General features: G+C 39.0%; 1 protein-coding gene and 1 non-coding gene across 2 annotated transcripts in view; one reads left to right on the forward strand and one right to left on the reverse strand.

The window, feature by feature from the left end:
* The window catches only part of LOC129765614 (uncharacterized), a 53,202-nt gene that overhangs the window by 17,935 nt on the left and 18,092 nt on the right, over positions 1–17,175 (forward strand). The window contains 1 exon segment of the mRNA XM_055766026.1: positions 3,429–3,582. Coding sequence (XP_055622001.1) covers positions 3,429–3,582 — 154 coding nt within the window.
* LOC129772434 (5S ribosomal RNA) lies at positions 1,459–1,577 on the reverse strand. Its single transcript, XR_008742629.1, has one exon. It is a non-coding gene; the product is annotated as a 5S ribosomal RNA (ribosomal RNA).

Consider the following 17,175-nt stretch of genomic DNA (forward strand, 5'->3'; position numbering starts at 1 on the left):
ATATCCGATTGTCTGCCTTGTGCTCTCAGTGCTCTAGAGAGCTGAGAGCGAGCAGCATGGAACCGGATACACGACCAGACAACATGCTCGATGTCGTGGTAGCCATCGCCAACATCACAAAGATTGTTTGCTGCGAACCCAATGCGATAAAGATGCGCGAATAGGTTGTAGTGATTGGACATAAGCCGAGATATCACGCGAATGAAATCACGACCTACATTCAATCCCTTGAACCATGCACTCGTCGAGACCTTAGGGATAATCGTGAGTAACCAACGACCGAACTCATCTTCACTCCACGAGCGTGTGCTGACGAGGAATGTGGAAAAATTCATTATAAGCAATTTGCCTTTCAAAAAGTGTGCCTTCTGATGCGCCCACCTTAGCTAGCGAGTCCGCTTTCTCATTCCCCGGAATCGAGCAATGAGAGGGAACCCATGCTAAGGTAATCTTGAATAATTTTTCGACCAAAACACTCAATAGTTGTCTTATTCTTGTTAGGAAATAAGATGAGCGTTTATCAACTTTCATTGAGCGGATTGCCTCTATTGAGCTAAGACTGTCTGAAAAAAATAAAATAATGGTCGATGGGCAGTGTTTCAATGATCCCTAGAGCATAGTATATCGCACCCATTTCAGCGACATACACGGAACAAGGATCTTTGAGTTTGAAAGAGGCACTGGAATTTTCATTGAAGATGCCGAAGCCAGTGGACCCGTTTATGTATGAACCGTCAGTAAAGAACATTTTATCAGATCTAACTTTCCCATATTCTGCCGAAAATATCTCCGGAATGTAATCGGAGCGTAGATGATCTGGGATTCCATGGATCTTTTGTCGCATGGACAGATCAAAATTGACAGAGGAATTGCAAAAGTATGGGAAGCAAACTTGGTTGGAGATGCCCGGTGAAGGGTGCACTTCATGGGAAAGGAAATCATGGTACAAAGACATAAAACTTGACTGAGGAGTCAGTTGGAGTAGATTTTCGAAGTTATCAATCACCAATGGATTCATGATCTTGCAATGGATGAGAAATCTGTAGGATAATTCTGTGAATCGAAGAGTAAGCGGGGGTACTCCTGCCAAGATTTCGAGACTCATCGTATGTGTCGAATGCAAACACCCCATGGCTATACGCAAGCAACGATATTGTATTCTCTCCAGCTTGAGAATATGAATCCTGGCAGCTGATCGGAAGCAAAAACTGCCATATTCTAACACTGATAATATCGTTGTTTTGTACAACTGAATGAGGTCTCCTGGATGGGCGCCCCACCATGTTCCGGTTATTGTTTGGAGAAAATTGATTCTTTGCTGGCATTTCTGTTTCAAATACGCAATGTGTATTCCCCAGGTACATTTGGAGTCAAAATATGCTCCAAGGTATTTGAAAAACATCGAGTGCCTGATCGCTTTGCCGGATAGGTGAAGCTGGAATTGGGCGGGTTGAAAAATGCCAACGACACGCGACGTTCCCAAGCGGTCACCCATCTAAGCACTGATCGCGCCCGATGTTGCTTAACTTCGGTGATCGGACGAGAACCGGTGTTTTCAACATGGTATGATCGTTGACTAATCGTTCTTGTTTTCTTGTCGATATTGTCCATTATGAAAAATATCTGTAACTGTAACTGTTGAAAATTACCATAAGCTACCGATTAGTTTATAGTTTACTGTTTACAATTCTTCCACAAGTGAAATTCTTTCACAAGTGTGTATATGTATGACCATTATATTTAGCGAATAACTATACGAAAGTCAAACATTAATATTTTGCTCTTGAACGTATGAATCTAACGACAAATATATCGACGAATAGTTAATATATGGATCCGTTCAATCCAGTTACAAAAGGAACTGTTATCAAATAAGAATAGTCCGATAATGATCTTATGTATTGTATTCAATAAATATTCCACGCCATCAACATTAATTTATACATTTCATTGATAATATTCTAAAATAGGAAAAAGTTACTTGTCTAAAAAAGTTACTCCTACACTAGCGTCGGTATCTCAGACCGAAAGTGGTAAAAAAGTGATACGCGTCCCCTTCGTACCAACTCATACGATACGCTAACGACGACGAATAACGAAGCTAGAGAGAATCGCAAAGTCGTAGTGTTGATATTTTCTGAGAAATGAACGAATTATTGATTTCTCGGTCTGACAGACCAATGCCCGAGTATAGGAGTGTTAATAACAACATCTTGGTATCGCTAAAATAATGAAAGCTCGTTTGTTTCTATGATGGTGAGGGAGTGAAAATGAGACTCCAATTTCGACTCTCTGCCGAAAAGGAGCAAATGATTTTGTCAAAAAAAAAAAGTTTTCGTTATGTACTTGTGCGTTTTTTGGGTAATTCGACAAGATTTGTATGATGTGTATGATGGATTTGAGGATTTGAAATTCTTCTTGTTCACTTGTTCACTTGGATTGTGAAAGAGGCAGGCAGGAACAAAATTTTGGAAATTATAGGAAGTGGTTTCCAGGAAACGATCGCATTATTGAGGTGTCCTACGACATAAATTTTAATTATTAACATTATTAATAATGTCGTGTCCTATGAATTATATCCTATTTTTCTTTTTTTCTTTTTTCTTTCTTGTTTCTGTCTTCTTCCTTCTTTTTTTCTTCTTCCTTCTTTCTTTCTTGTTTCCAATTTCTTCTTTCTTTCTTGTTTCTTATTTCTTCTTTTTTCTGTCTTCTTCAGTTGCTAGGAGAATTCCGCTTTCTCAACGTAGTGTTATTTTTGTGTATTTTTTTATTGGAATTTAATTGCGATTAATTTGCCAAAAATGTATTGCGAGTGGCAAAGTCGAGAATAGGTGGATACCAATGCAAGTGGGCCGGAAATCGAACTCGAAGAATGTGATAAGACGACGTTGAGCTTTTTGGTGGGAACTGACGCTGGCGCTGACTGGCTGGAACTGAAAATTACAAAATAATAATATAAAAATATATACGGTCTGTTTTGGATGTTTTACAGAAAGATGTTTACTTTCTAGTCGAATTGCTGACTATTTTCTATTCGTACAATAAGTATCTTTGGAAACTGGAACCGACACTGATATTGTGCTCTTGATGCGGGTTGAATGGAAAACGCAGCAAGAAAAAAATCGGGGCTTAACTGGTAAATGACGCAGTATTGTATGTTATTTATTGCGATTCAATAAATGAAATGTTACTATTATGAAAATCATTCATTTACCGTTGTCATAGTACTTGGTGTCAAAGATAGAAATTATTAACCAAAGTTGCAGTAAATGCAAATGCAAATGCAGTAAATAAATTAATGTCATCGCAAACAAATACTAAACCGTTATTATGACTCAATACTAAATTGATATAATTCATTCACCCCTGGTGATCTTATTCTATTGCACCTAATCTATATGTGTTATAACACCCAATCCATCTTTCAGTCGTGTTTAAATTATGTAAACTCAGCACAGAATGACACCATTGCACTTACCACGCCCATCTTTTTGTTCTCTTCTCGTCCCCTTTCCTATGCCGCAGGTTATATCACGATCGGAATCGATGCTGAACCTTCTGCCACTCAGCGTTTCATCAAAGGTAAGCAAAAAGACACCTTCCTTCATCCATCACAAACTAATCAAGTAATCGTGGTATGTTCAACTGTTGACATTTGTTATCTGCTCATTCGTTATCGGTGATTAATATCATTCAACGGTTCAGCCGACGAGTCGCCTCAGCACGGACTAACACAATCTTAAGTTGACGCTTAACGTTATTTGTGGAATCGTTGTTATCAAATGAAAAATTACTGACGTAGCTTCGCTTCCCGGTGAACTTTGTAAGTATTGCAATTCAAGTTGAAATTCAATGCAGTTTTTTTCCGCAGAGCTTACAAATTTGCATACTACACTAATTATTCTTCCCATCGTTGCTGTTCGCTTAATCCATTGCGTCAGCTCAGTTTCCTACATACTTTCAGATTTGTAGTGGTTATTATATCTCGTGTTAACATAACTACCTTCATCTCACTTTCTTTCGATTCAAAAAGAAAGGTATCGCGAAATGCATTCTATTGAAATCCATCAATTGTTCCCAACGCGCTCTCGATCAAAGCTGATTGTTACTCAAACCGCTCTGGGAATCCGTAGCGGAAAACGGCGACGAAACGCATTCTTCACGCATTTGCGCAAATTTCCAGCTATTGCCGGGGCTATGGAAATGAGACGCCGCGTACTACACGATTAGATAATTACCTCCAGACGAGAGTCGAATCTGGCGGCAGAAAAAAACCGCTCACTATAAAATCGAGCATCGAACAGCTAAGCTCATTGTGCAAGTCAACAATTACGTCAATGTTTCTTAACAAGCATCACAGAATCGCTGATTTTAAACGCAAACAACAACAGGGGCGACGGCTGCTGCTGCTGCTGCTGCACTCGTTGCAATTTTGTTTATGTAAAGACGACTGGTGCGAGATAAAGTTGAAGGTCTCACTCGTTGCTCTCCATCCCGGGTCGATAAAAAGTAGTCTGCGTGAATGCGCGCGCCCCCCTGCCGGATGGATGGATGGATGGATGGGAAAATCCTAGGGAAATCGGCACCCAGTGGCTTTTTTTCGCAAGCTTCGCGACGCCGTTTTTTTCTATCTATCTCGGTTTAAGTCACAAGCATCATGTGAGAAAAGAAAACGGTTAGGTCAATGATAGTCAGCACTGAAATGATGCTTCCCACGGAAGTAAATGCATAGGTGCAAGGTGAAGCAAAACATAAAAAAGATGTTTAAAGTCTACTCTGGGATTAATTATACCATTAATTTGTTTTATTGGCACATTTATATCCAATTTGCAACTGGATCAACCGCAATACAATGTTAATGAGTGTTGTGATAGACTTCAACACGCGAGCTGCGACTGAGGTTTCGTTTTTATTAGTGGAACTTCCTCTCGAAAGGATGGAAGACGAAGAATAAGACGTTCAACTCCTTCGCTTGTGAGATTTATTACTAAAATCCTGGCCTTTGTTTGATTTATCACTGATGGAAAAGCATCAGTGCGAAGTTTCCGTACGTTTTTGACATAAGTCTAATAACTTATTTGAGGTTATCTGTAACAAAGACATATAACTCAAATATCTATAGCAAAAATTCCATCAGAAATATACAGAGCAATTCCAAATGAAAACGACAAATGACAAAACATGAGTATTTTTGATTCGAATGATAGTTTGTATTCCGTTTGTGTTGGAGAAAATATGAGTTTTCCACAGCAATTGGGAATTTTTTGACTCAAGGGTAACTTTTGAAAAGAGCGTATCGATTTTAGTAAGAGAAATCTTTGATAATTTATACAGTAGAACCCCGATTATCCGCGGAATAGTCTTGCTAGGTCACCGCGGATTACGAAAATCGCGGATAACGCAATTAATAACTAAAAAAGAGATGCACACAAGATATTTCAGCATGATAACTATGTTTTATCAATACAGTAACCATTAGACTATCCATCCATAAGGTCGTGTACACCAGTAGTCAAATAATGTGAAAGTTATGAGCAAAACAAAAAAGCAAAAGCCTACCACTCACTGATGAACTCCTTAGAATTACTATGGAATTCGCTTTCGCGGATAAACCGCACCGCGGATCATCCGCTCGCGGATAATCGATGTTCCACTGTATCTCAAAAACTATGAGTCGTACCGACATAGTGTCTTAGAGTGAGTTATAGAGTTATAGTGTGATGAATTTTCGAAACTTCAAATGTTTGTATGTTAACAATCATTTTTAGTCACAAATTATGAATCCTGATGTGATTTAGAACAAAAAAAAGCTTATTATTAATCTCCTTCTAAATGGAACCATTCTGAATAAACATTTCTAATTTTTTGTATTTAGTAACGTTCCAATTTGAGTTTGTCTGAGGGGCTTAGAATGAAAGGGGTGCAAACTCAAATTGGAACGTTTTTGCAGTTGAGTTATAAGCTAAAGAAAAAGTTGATGAAGAGAAATCGATCATGTCACTTACACTCCTTGCATTCTAAGCCCCTCAATTATATATATTAGGCTGTCAAAAAAGTCCTGTGGTATTTCCGCGAGGTGTCGTTGTAAGTGCGTAGTTCTAGTTGTATTCATTGTATCGAGTCATACTATAGCTTGTTGGAAAGGTATTTTTGCGCGCTATAATATAGTCCTTGACAATGTTTTGTTTGGTTAAGTCGTTCGTGAGTTATAGTGTCGCAAATATGGAGCAAAATAAAGAGAATATCCGACATATTTTACAGTACTACTATGACAAAGGCAAAATTGCATCTCAAGCTGCCAATAAAATTTGTGCAGTTTATGGACCCGATACAGTTTCCATTTCCACCGCACAACGATGGTTTCAACGTTTTCGTTCTGGTGTAGAGGTCGTCGAAGATGCGCCACGCTCCGGAAGGCCTGTCGTCGAAAATTGCGACAAAATCGCTGAATTAGTCGAGAAAGACCGGCATAGTAGCAGCCGTAGCATCGGCCAAGAGCTGGGGATAAGTCATCAAACCGTTATTAACCATTTGAAGAAGCTTGGATTCACAAAGAAGCTCGATGTATGGGTGCCACACACGTTGACGCAAAAAAACATCTTTGATCGTATCGACGCATGTGAATCACTGCTGAATCGCAACAAAATCGACCCGTTTCTGAAGCGGATGGTGACTGGCGATGAAAAGTGGGTCACTTACGACAACGTGAAGCGCAAACGGTCGTGGTCAAAGCCCGCTGAAGCGGCTCAGACGGTGGCCAAGCCCTCATTAACGGCCAGGAAGGTTCTGCTGTGTGTTTGGTGGGATTGGCAAGGAATAATCTATTATGAGCTGCTTCCCTATGGCCAAACGCTCAATTCGGACCTGTACTGCCAACAACTGGACCGCTTGAAGGTAGCACTCATGAAGAAGAGGCCATCTTTGATAAACAGAGGCCACATTGTCTTCCATCAGGACAACGCCAGGCCACACACTTCTTTGGTGACGCGCCAGAAGCTCCGGGAGCTCGGATGGGAGGTTCTTTTGCATCCGCCGTATAGTCCGGACCTTGTACCAAGTGACTACCACCTGTTTTTGTCCATGGCGAACGAGCTAGGTAGTCCGAAGTTAGCCACAAAAGAGGCCTGTGAAAATTGACTATCCGAGTTTTTTGCCAATAAGGAAGCGAGCTTCTATAACAGGGGTATTATGAAGTTGGCATCTCGTTGGGAACAAGTCATCGAACAAAACGGCGCATATTTGACTTAAAACAGATGATTGTAACTAATTTTATGAACAAATGAAAATTCAAAAAAAATACCGCAGGACTTTTTTGACAGCCTAATATATATTTTTAAATTTATATTTGTATTTTTTTAATTTTTTCATATAAAATAGAAGTCATTTAGAAATAGCAAATAATAAGCAAATTCATAAAATTTCATGAACATGACTGTATAACACGACAAACATATTAAAAGAGCCTATTTACAGTGCACCCGTGGCCGAGTGATTAGCGTCTCACATTCACATCAGATTCATAAAAATTCGAAGTTCCACCAAATCGTCAAAAATAGTTTTACCATCTTGGACTCATTTTTTTAATTTTCTTCATGAAAAATTAAGAAAAAATTCAAGTATACATATATAAAAAGAAAAAAAAATAAACTAAAAAAGACAGTAAATTAGAAATGTTTATTCAAATATCTCGAGAATGGTTGCATTTAGAAGGAGATTGATAATAAGCTTTGCATAATAATGCTAAAGCTGAGAGTTACTTTTAACTTTAACTGGATTTGAGAATCGATTTAACGCTTTTTTCCAAGTTGCATTAGGGTGACCATGAAAAACATGTTTTTTCTGATTTAACTTTCATATTTCAAATTCTACTTCAAAATGTCTTCGTACGACTTTAAGAGCTTATCGATACCAACATTTTGCGATTCAGAACTTGTCTATATCTTAATCCTACCCAAAGTTATTGATGGGTTTTTATCCAAAAACTCATGATTTCAATTTTAATTTACTCAAACATGAAAAATAACATAGTTTTGAAAATCACACATCATGTAGAGTGAAATATGCTTTTTCAGATAATTTATTTATTTATTATTCGACACCATCCGACAATAAGTCTTAATGGTAAAAAAAAGGAACTTAGATTGGGAAAAGCCAACTTGAGCAAACGTTAAATTTGAACTCAAAGCGGCATAAAAACCCAATATCTTTTCACAATGGTATACAAAATAAAATGACATAAAAACTAGGCGAATAACAAAGATGGATAACAATTATGACAATACTATACTACGCATACATTTCACAGTTGCACACAAAATATTCTAAAAGGACAATAAATTTCCACGACGATTATATTCTAACGCCATCTGACGAATAGGTTCTTGAAGACCATAATTAGTGCGATGCGCATCAACCCGTAGCAGATGTTGGTTCCGTCGAGGCCGAAGAGGGCAGTACAACTGAAGTCGCGACAGAACAGCAGGGCAATCAAAGCATCCCGATAGGATTTTATGGACGGTCTTAACGGTAATATCCTTGCGTCGCTGCTCGAGAGGAGCTATGCCAACTAGCTGACAAAGATCCTCATAAGGTGGCAAATTATCATAATTTCTCCAAGGCAGCATGCGGCAAATTCTACGAATGAAGCACTTTTGTATCCTTTCAATTCGAAGTATCCAGTACTCATAATGCGGATTCCAAACAACACAGCTTGTCTCAAGGATGGAACGAACTAATGAGCAATAGAGAGTTCGTAAAGTGCCAGGATCGCAAAATTCTCTACCGATTCGAAAGATTGTTCCGAGCTGACGGTACGCTTTATTGATGATGAATGTATAGTGTTGTCTAAACGACATTGGGCTGTCCAAAACAACACCTAGGTCCGTCACGTTATCACTTCGCTGGAGTAACGAGCCATTAATGCTGTAATCGAAAACTATTGGTTGTTTTTTTCGGGTAAAACTGATAACAGTGAATTTCTGAATGCTGATTATCATATGATTAAAGCTGCACCATTCCGCGAATAAAGCAATCAAGCTTTGAAGTCTCAAACAGTCTCTGGTGGTCTCAATTGGCAGATAAATTTTTACGTCGTCAGCGTAGCATAACCTTGTTCCATGAGGCAATAGTCGGGTGATGTCGTTAACGAACAGCGAGAATAGCAAAGGTCCTAAAATGCTACCTTGCGATACTCCGGAACCATTCTGGAACCACCTCGATTGGGAGGAACCCACTCTCACGGAAATTTTGCGACCGCGTAGATATGTGCTTAGCCACGAAAGCAAACTAGATGATGCTCCTAATTTGTTGAGTTTGGCAAGCAAAATTCCATGATCAACACGATCAAATGCCGCTTTCAGATCGGTATGAATAGTGTCGATCTGATTACCCTGTTCCATAGTACGCAAGCATAGCGATGTAAATTCCAATAAATTTGTTGAAACTGATCGACCAGGGTAAAACCCATGTTGTGCAGTAGAAATGTAGCTTTTCACCCGAAACAGTAAATGATCATAAACAATGGCCTCAAGCACCTTAGAGCAAGCGCACAGGGAAGTGATTCCACGATAGTTCTCCACACTATGCTTATCTCCTTTTTTAAACACAGGGAACATAAATGATGATTTCCAACTTTCAGGAAACTTGTTCTTTCGTAAAGATATGTTGAATATTGTAACGATCGGAGATTTTGGTGCTTCACAACATTTTTTCAATAAAGCAGCAGGAATACCATCAGGCCCAGGACAATAAGATTGTTTCAATTTGGAAACCGCACAAGCAACATCCTCTGCAACAACGGAAAGAGTTCCGACTGAAAATCCGTCGCTAGCAACGTAACGCAAAGCATTATCAGGTGGTATTGATTCCATGCTGAATACACTCAAAAAGTATTTCGCAAACAAAGCACATTTACTACTGGTGGAAGACGCCACTTCATCATTTAGGAACATAGTGACGGCAAGCCATTCTCCTTGCGTTTATTATTAAAAAATCGCCAAAAATGCTTTGGGTTGCCATGAATATTACGTTCTGTGTTACGCACATAGTTAAAGTATAGCACTTTGTTGAGGGTTTTATAATCCCGACTAGCCAATTTGAAAAGGTGACAATTGTAAGCACTTCTGATTGAGTGATAAGCGCGAAGGCAAGCATTTTTGCGGCGTTTTAGACGGCTAAGTTCCTGATTTCCCCATACAGGTTTACGGCGTGGACGAACCCGAGGGACATGACGAGAGATTAATTCTTGAATCATAGCGGTGAAGTTATCATCAGCATCAGAACAGCTCGTCAAAAATGTCCAATCAGCATTGTAAAGGTCAGTATTAATTGCATCATAATCGCCTCGCCGAAAGTCAAACGCATTGGGATCAAATTCGTCGTTAAATAAAGCACCGATAGGCTTGTCATATCTAACCATGACGGGGGGATGATGAGAGTCAATATTGCACAGCACATCAAGTGCCGTTGTCACTGAGCAAGCTAGTAGAGCACTATGATTGACGAAAATAAGATCCAAGAGCCGACCATTGTGATTAAGCACTGAATTGATTTGGTGAAGACCGTTCAACGCAATGCCATCTAGAAGACAGGAACTGCCAGCATTAACATGAGAATGCGGAGTATCGACCACTAAATATCTGTTGTTTGCGTTCAATTTCCAGGATAGACCAGTGCGGTTGTAATCACCAAACAGTAACAGATCATCATCAGGGTTGAGAGCCTCGTTCGCTTTTATAGTTGACGATATATGACGTTCGATTACTTCAGTCTCATTATATAAGTTGGGTGGAACATAAATAACTCCAATCGCCAACTTCGAGGTTCCATTCCAAATAGATATCCATAGTTGCTCAAGTGACTCATCGGTAGCACTGAATAATAAAGCAGACGAAAAACAACGTCGAACTGCTATGAGCACGCCACCGCCAGATGACTTATTACTGTTAACTGGACTGCGATCAGTACGAAAGACGGTGTAGTCCTCACCAAACAGCTGGTTAGAAATAATCTGTGAGTCAAGCCATGTTTCGGTGAGAACGATACAGTCATACGGTGATTCCTGCCAGTCTGAGTTCCGAAATTTTACTACGAAGACCTCGAGTATTCTGGTAATAGAAAAGCGTAGGCTCAGGAGCAGGGACGCTCGACTGAGGCAGATAGGTCGATTCGTGGAAGTACCGTTGCACTGGGAAGCCAAAAATCCCGGAAACCGGTTCCTCGCTCTTCAAATGCTCGAAAATAAATTCCTTGTGGCCAAGTGGAAGGGTCCAGTGAGAGTTCCTTCATATTCAAATCCAGACCGACTTTGAATGACATGAAGGCAAGCGACTTCAGATCAGCGTCTTTTTTAATTAATTTTTTAACAATGGGCTGAGCACCAGGCAGACATGTCACCACAAGAGTAGCAACCTCTGCTTCGGTAACGTGAGGGGCAATACGTTATACCAGAATTTTTCAACTGGTTTAGGTACAGTTTCAACGGCAACAGAAACTTCATCAGCTGACCGGGTACCACCTGAGAGAGAGGAGCCAGCTGAATGACAGATAGTTTGTTTTCTTCTTATTCTTTTTACGAATTCTCATCAAGAAAATTCAAATCGGACAATTTCAATCAAGCAAGTTGTTGTCATTCATTTATAAGAAAAGTGTTGAAACTTGACGTGAACTTTTGTTTGTGAGATCATTTGTGCGTTTTTATCCGCGATTTTATTTTTGACTTAGGACTACGCCTAACAGGAATATATGGGGGATAAAAATTTGAGCACTTACATGATCAGTTTCTGTTGTTGTTACATGATAAAATATGTACCAGGTCAGCCCACATCATGACTTCCAGCAGCATCGGCTCATTCGAACAAGTTTTTTTTTTACTTTTGATAATTCCGATATAGTTGTCTAAAAGAACTATTTCGATGATTTCTAAAAAATATCCGAAATAATTTTTTTTTTTTTTTTTTTTATCTGTATTATAGTGACTTTCAACTCATTTGGCTGGTTCGTCACTTTTACTTTCATTTTTGGAAGAATGTCGGGAGTGAGAATTGAACTCGTGACCTTTAGCATGAGAGGCATGGATGTTACCACTACGCCAGATCGCCTCCACATATCCGAAATAAGAAGTAAACTGATTTTTATGATTTGCTTACCGGTGGAGTTCTTGTGTGAATTAATGGGTGTTTTGCGCTCATTTGTGACTTTTTCCGATCGTTCATTCAATTTTCGTGAATTCTTTCATTCTTTAACTGGTTCCAGTTTGATTTATTGCTGCAAGCTCGGTGAATCGATTTTTGCAATGTGAGCCATAATTGTATATTCTCCGATACAATTTGAATATGCAGCGTATGTGGAATATACAAAATAAGCGCTAATCTCCCAATGAAAAGAGTCAACATTGATTTCTCCCAGGTGCATTTTGAGGGAATTTTGTTTGTGTCCGATGGAAATAAGAATAGGTTCCATCAAAATGATGCTGTGTCTGCATTCTTAATAAGCACTCTGCCCTTCCTCACAATACCCACTTCCCGTTTGTTTTTCTCAAGATTCATTGTACCCCTTATAAGTTCTCGAAAGATGTAATTTTACGTTGATCGCACTTGATCGAAGAAATTACGAAAAGAATGTATTTGAGCGCAGTATTTGATATACTCTTTCTGAAAAGAACTGGATTTGATTTGCTGAAAACACTCTCGTGTTGTGCGTTATGTGTGGCGACGGTAGTTTTTAACGAAGCTGCTTCTGATTTCTATGGCTTCGGCTTGTATGCAGCGATGCTCGAGGATTTGTTTGACTTTTGCTTCCGGGCAGCCACACCAGCTCGATGCTGACGCTTTCTTGGTCGCCTTCTTAGCGATACTATTCTTCTCTTCGGTGGACTCCTTTTTGGCCTTGCTTGAACGAACACGATGCTCCAGTGCCCTTCATTTGCACAAACATGCTCTTGGTGGTGACTCCATTCATCAGGATTTCGGAGCTGCTACCTGCTTATATACAGATTTTTGTGATTTCAATAGCTTGCTTTCAAAGCAATTTTTGAGCTTTGGAAACAAATTTTTGGATCAATAAGTAACACACATATAACACGTAGATATTTTTTCTTTCGAATGAAGCGGTTATCATACCATTTCTTTCAACCGGCAGGTATTATTGCTCAAAATTCTGTTTCTCCAATGTAACACTCTCGTTCTCGAAGCTTTGAACTTACACCCCGGTATAGAAATGAAAGATGTAGTCCGACGTCAACATTATTTTCTTATAAAATGTCTTGCGAAAAAATATCATGTTAAAATTTTCTACATATTCCAATACTTCCCCTTGGTTCACCGTGACTGGTTCGCGCTGACATAAGGGCGATCACAACAAACGCGAGCTGGCTCCTCTCTCTCAGGGTACCACCAAACAGATTTTTATTGGATTTCGCTTGTTTCGGTGTAGTATCCGGTGAACGTACTCTTGGACGTTTATTTGTACGATGATTTGATGAGATAGCAGGCGTTGCAACGGACAACAATTTTTCGGAAACAGATTTCATGAATGCATTGGTTTGCGCAAGTTCATCTTTTATACCATTCATGCAGCAACTGATCACATCAGATACTGAAGAGACTACAGCATTGCTTAAATCTTGCGAAGCATGATTTTTCATTTGATCGACAGATTTTCGGCAATCAGCGCAGAACCATAATAAGTTCGATTGTCCGTTGACGAAATCGAGATTTGAACGAATCCAGCCGAAGCATTTTATATGAGCAACGGAATCGCACAGATAGCATTTTATTAAATTCAGGTTTGTTTACCTCTATCTACAAAGATAAGAAAGTTAGATTTTTTATTTCATCGACAATTTTGGTCACCCTATTTTTGACAACATGAAAGCGAGCGCTCTATCATGAGTAACAACTTTGTCTAACACAGTTTTTGTCTAGAGAATGACTGTCGAACTCTAAGCGCTAATTTCCACTTAAATGCATCTCCTGGACCATTGTGCACTGGTTTCAGTACATCCCTTAGCAACTGCCGTTAGTCCTGTCTATGTCAATATTTGTACGGAAGTAAATCCATGAAGAAGCGATCCAAATGTTGACATTATCTAAAAAAAATTGTTAGATGGTCTTTGGTGAGATTGAAATTGATTTATACTGAAAAACAAATCTACGAAATTGAACCAGCCTTTGGCTGAAAATCTCTTTAATAAAGAAAAAAAAATGAAAAAAAAAATCTACGAAAAGTTTTGCTAAGATCTAAAAATCGAAAGCAAAAGAATCGATTTCCTCGATTTTCTAAAGTACCAAAGATCGATTCAAAAAATCTATAATCGGAATGGAAAAGATCGATCTTCTCAAAATCGATCCGAGATCGCCCAATCCTAGGTCGAAAACATGCTATGAGCGGTAAACATTCGTTAATATCTTCCGTTGAACCAATGAACCGAAACGATCACGAAAACCCCCCAACCGATAGCTTCATTGGTATGATTGTCTAGTTCTCAACGATGACGATTTGAAAGTCAAATTGATATCTACGAGTAGATTTGAAACGAAACCAAGCAACAGAAAAGCAAAAAAGTCGTTACGCATCAGTGAGCTGACGGCGCGCTGCCGTTGCTGCTACTGGTTCTGCTAGCGAATCGTGTTTTCGAAGTGCTCGAAAATAGCAACAGTTTGCTTCGGTGGTTTACCTATTTCGGCTAGCGATTAGTAGGTGGCGCTCTCGTCCATCAAGATTGAATCGTAGAAGCGAGTTTCGAGCGGTTCTAGAAGCGCGACGTGAGCTATGATTTAGTCTGCACTCTCTCGTTTTTGGTTTGTTGTTGGCGCTCTAGAGCTCTCATAACCAGCAACAGCGGATTGAACGGTTGCGTTCATTTCAGATGTTCATCAGCTGAATAATTATGACTAGGCAGTGATGATCTAATTTCGATTTTGGCTACAGTAAAAATTGAAGGGAATAAAACAGATGATTTGCAATTAAATTTCATTTCTATTGAGATAAAGAGCTCCTCACCCTCACCCAAACCGAATTGGTTCATACCTTCAGATTACGCGCTTATTTTTGTCACCCCTCCTCGTTTAGCAGGAGCCTTAGAATTATACTTAGTGATTTCATCATATTCATCATGCTAAGCGTTATTTTCTGGAGAATCCTTTTTTCAGGAAAAAGAATGCATCTTTCAGGGTAACTTTTGTTATTTTTTCACTCCAGATGAGACTCATTGCAATCGTTACACTGTTAGAACCATCATGAAAAGCCTCGTCAAATCGAATAATGTTTTGTTTAATTTTTGTGAAGTGAAGAATAAATGTTGTCCTGAAATGATTTTTCAATATTTGATTTCGTTAGAAGGATACAGCTAAAGGTATGAGGTTCCTCATATGATATAGCATTGCTGTACGAATTTTTAAACGAGTTTTTCTCGAAATCCTGTTTTTTCAGCTGGTGGTATCGATATCTCAGGATTTACTCGACCGATTTGGCTGAATTTTTTATCGTCATGTAAAAATTAATTATCTGAAGCGTTACATGATATCAATTTTTTTTAGATTTTTAATGAGCTAAACAGCGATTTTTCATGAAAAATAACTCTTTTTTCACAAAAATGGCCGCCATTTTGACAATTTTCAAAAACCTCTATGTAACGCTTTGGCTATTATCCTAAAGTTTCAAAATATTCATTGGAATTCGTTCTGCGACACTTCGTTACTTCAGATTTACAGTAAGTCCCAGAATGCCGATTCTTGACAAAAAAAAATTCGAGATGACACTAGAACTCGACGTTTCATGCATTTTTAACACATTTGGCATCAAATTTTTTTTTCGAAAACCCCGATTTCCTTTACTCCTCCCTTGAGTGATTTTTCGATTTTCAAAAAACTCAAACTTTGACCGCTTTACGTCACTCTTCCTTGTTGGTAACGAGGCGATCCTCTTCTTTTTATTAGAAGCTAGTAAATTTCATTATGAAATTGTTTTCTTTATATCCGTATGAAGTTAAACTAAATTGACTCGGTACCCAAATTGGTTTTTTAAATAGCTGTTTTATTCGCAAATAAAGGGTGCTCTCTGGTAGATGAGTTTCATTGAAGTGAGATTGAGCTGGCTATTCTATAGGGGTTATATAATACGCGCAGGATCTGATCACTTGCCCGAACTCGAACTGGAGTTTATTTCTACTCTTCCGGCAACTTGATCTGATGAGTGCACCTCATTACGTTCCTTAACGTAAAACTGTTATACAAAATTATAGGATGCTTCAGGTAATTCCTAACAATATGTTTGTGAATTCATCGCAATAAGTGTTGATAATACCGATGGAACGAATTTTTCTGAGTAAATCACATCCGCACGAGTCTTAAGACGCGTCCACATTACGTCGAGCGGCCTTGGCCGCCCGGTAAAGCCGACTAAATGTGAACGTACCGCCCGGGCTTGCCGACGTGCCGAAAACCGACTCGAAACAAACCGAACCCAACCCGAAGCAAGTGGGTCCGGTTCGAGAGAGTCGAACCAAAACAAAACGAAGTAAATTAGCGTTGACGACATTGTGCTTCGTGTGTTCGTGACGGCTTCGTACATCCGGTGGGGCTTCGGCTTCGTGCACCCGATTTGGCGTCCACATTACATAACGAACCGAATATGCCGCCTGGTATAGGCCGATCGGCATCATTCGGTATAATGTGGACGCGCCTTTATAACTGATAATGGGTTCGGTAAGCAATGGAGACGAAAAAAAAATTTGAACAATACTGCCGATTTCATTCAATGTAAATGTGGAAGATGTGATCAAGAGTTTCAAGAAAAACTCCGAATGGCGGTATTCATAGAAAGGTTTAGTTTTCGTCCTTATAAGGTTCATATATAGTTCGACGTTCTTCTAATGAAATAATAATATTGCAATGAAAAGAACAAAAATGTTTGTGAAATTTTTTTAATAGATTTTTTGTTTAAGGAGCTTTTATGCGGTGAATCGATTAATCCTTTTGAAACAATGGTTTTTTGTATCGAAAACAATAGTTTTTTTTAATTTTAATTATTTGTGATGTAAACCAATATATCAAACTTTACCGTGAAGATAGATTAGAAGTAACCACAATAGTCTACAGAAATTTTTGATTGTTTCATAAACATGCCCGTGAGTTCCCGAATAGTTCAGCGGCGGTTGGTGGAGCAGAGGCTCTCTCT

Source organism: Toxorhynchites rutilus, chromosome 2 (genome assembly GCF_029784135.1).
Source record: "Toxorhynchites rutilus septentrionalis strain SRP chromosome 2, ASM2978413v1, whole genome shotgun sequence".
In the NCBI taxonomy this organism is placed as follows: Eukaryota; Metazoa; Arthropoda; class Insecta; order Diptera; family Culicidae; genus Toxorhynchites; species Toxorhynchites rutilus.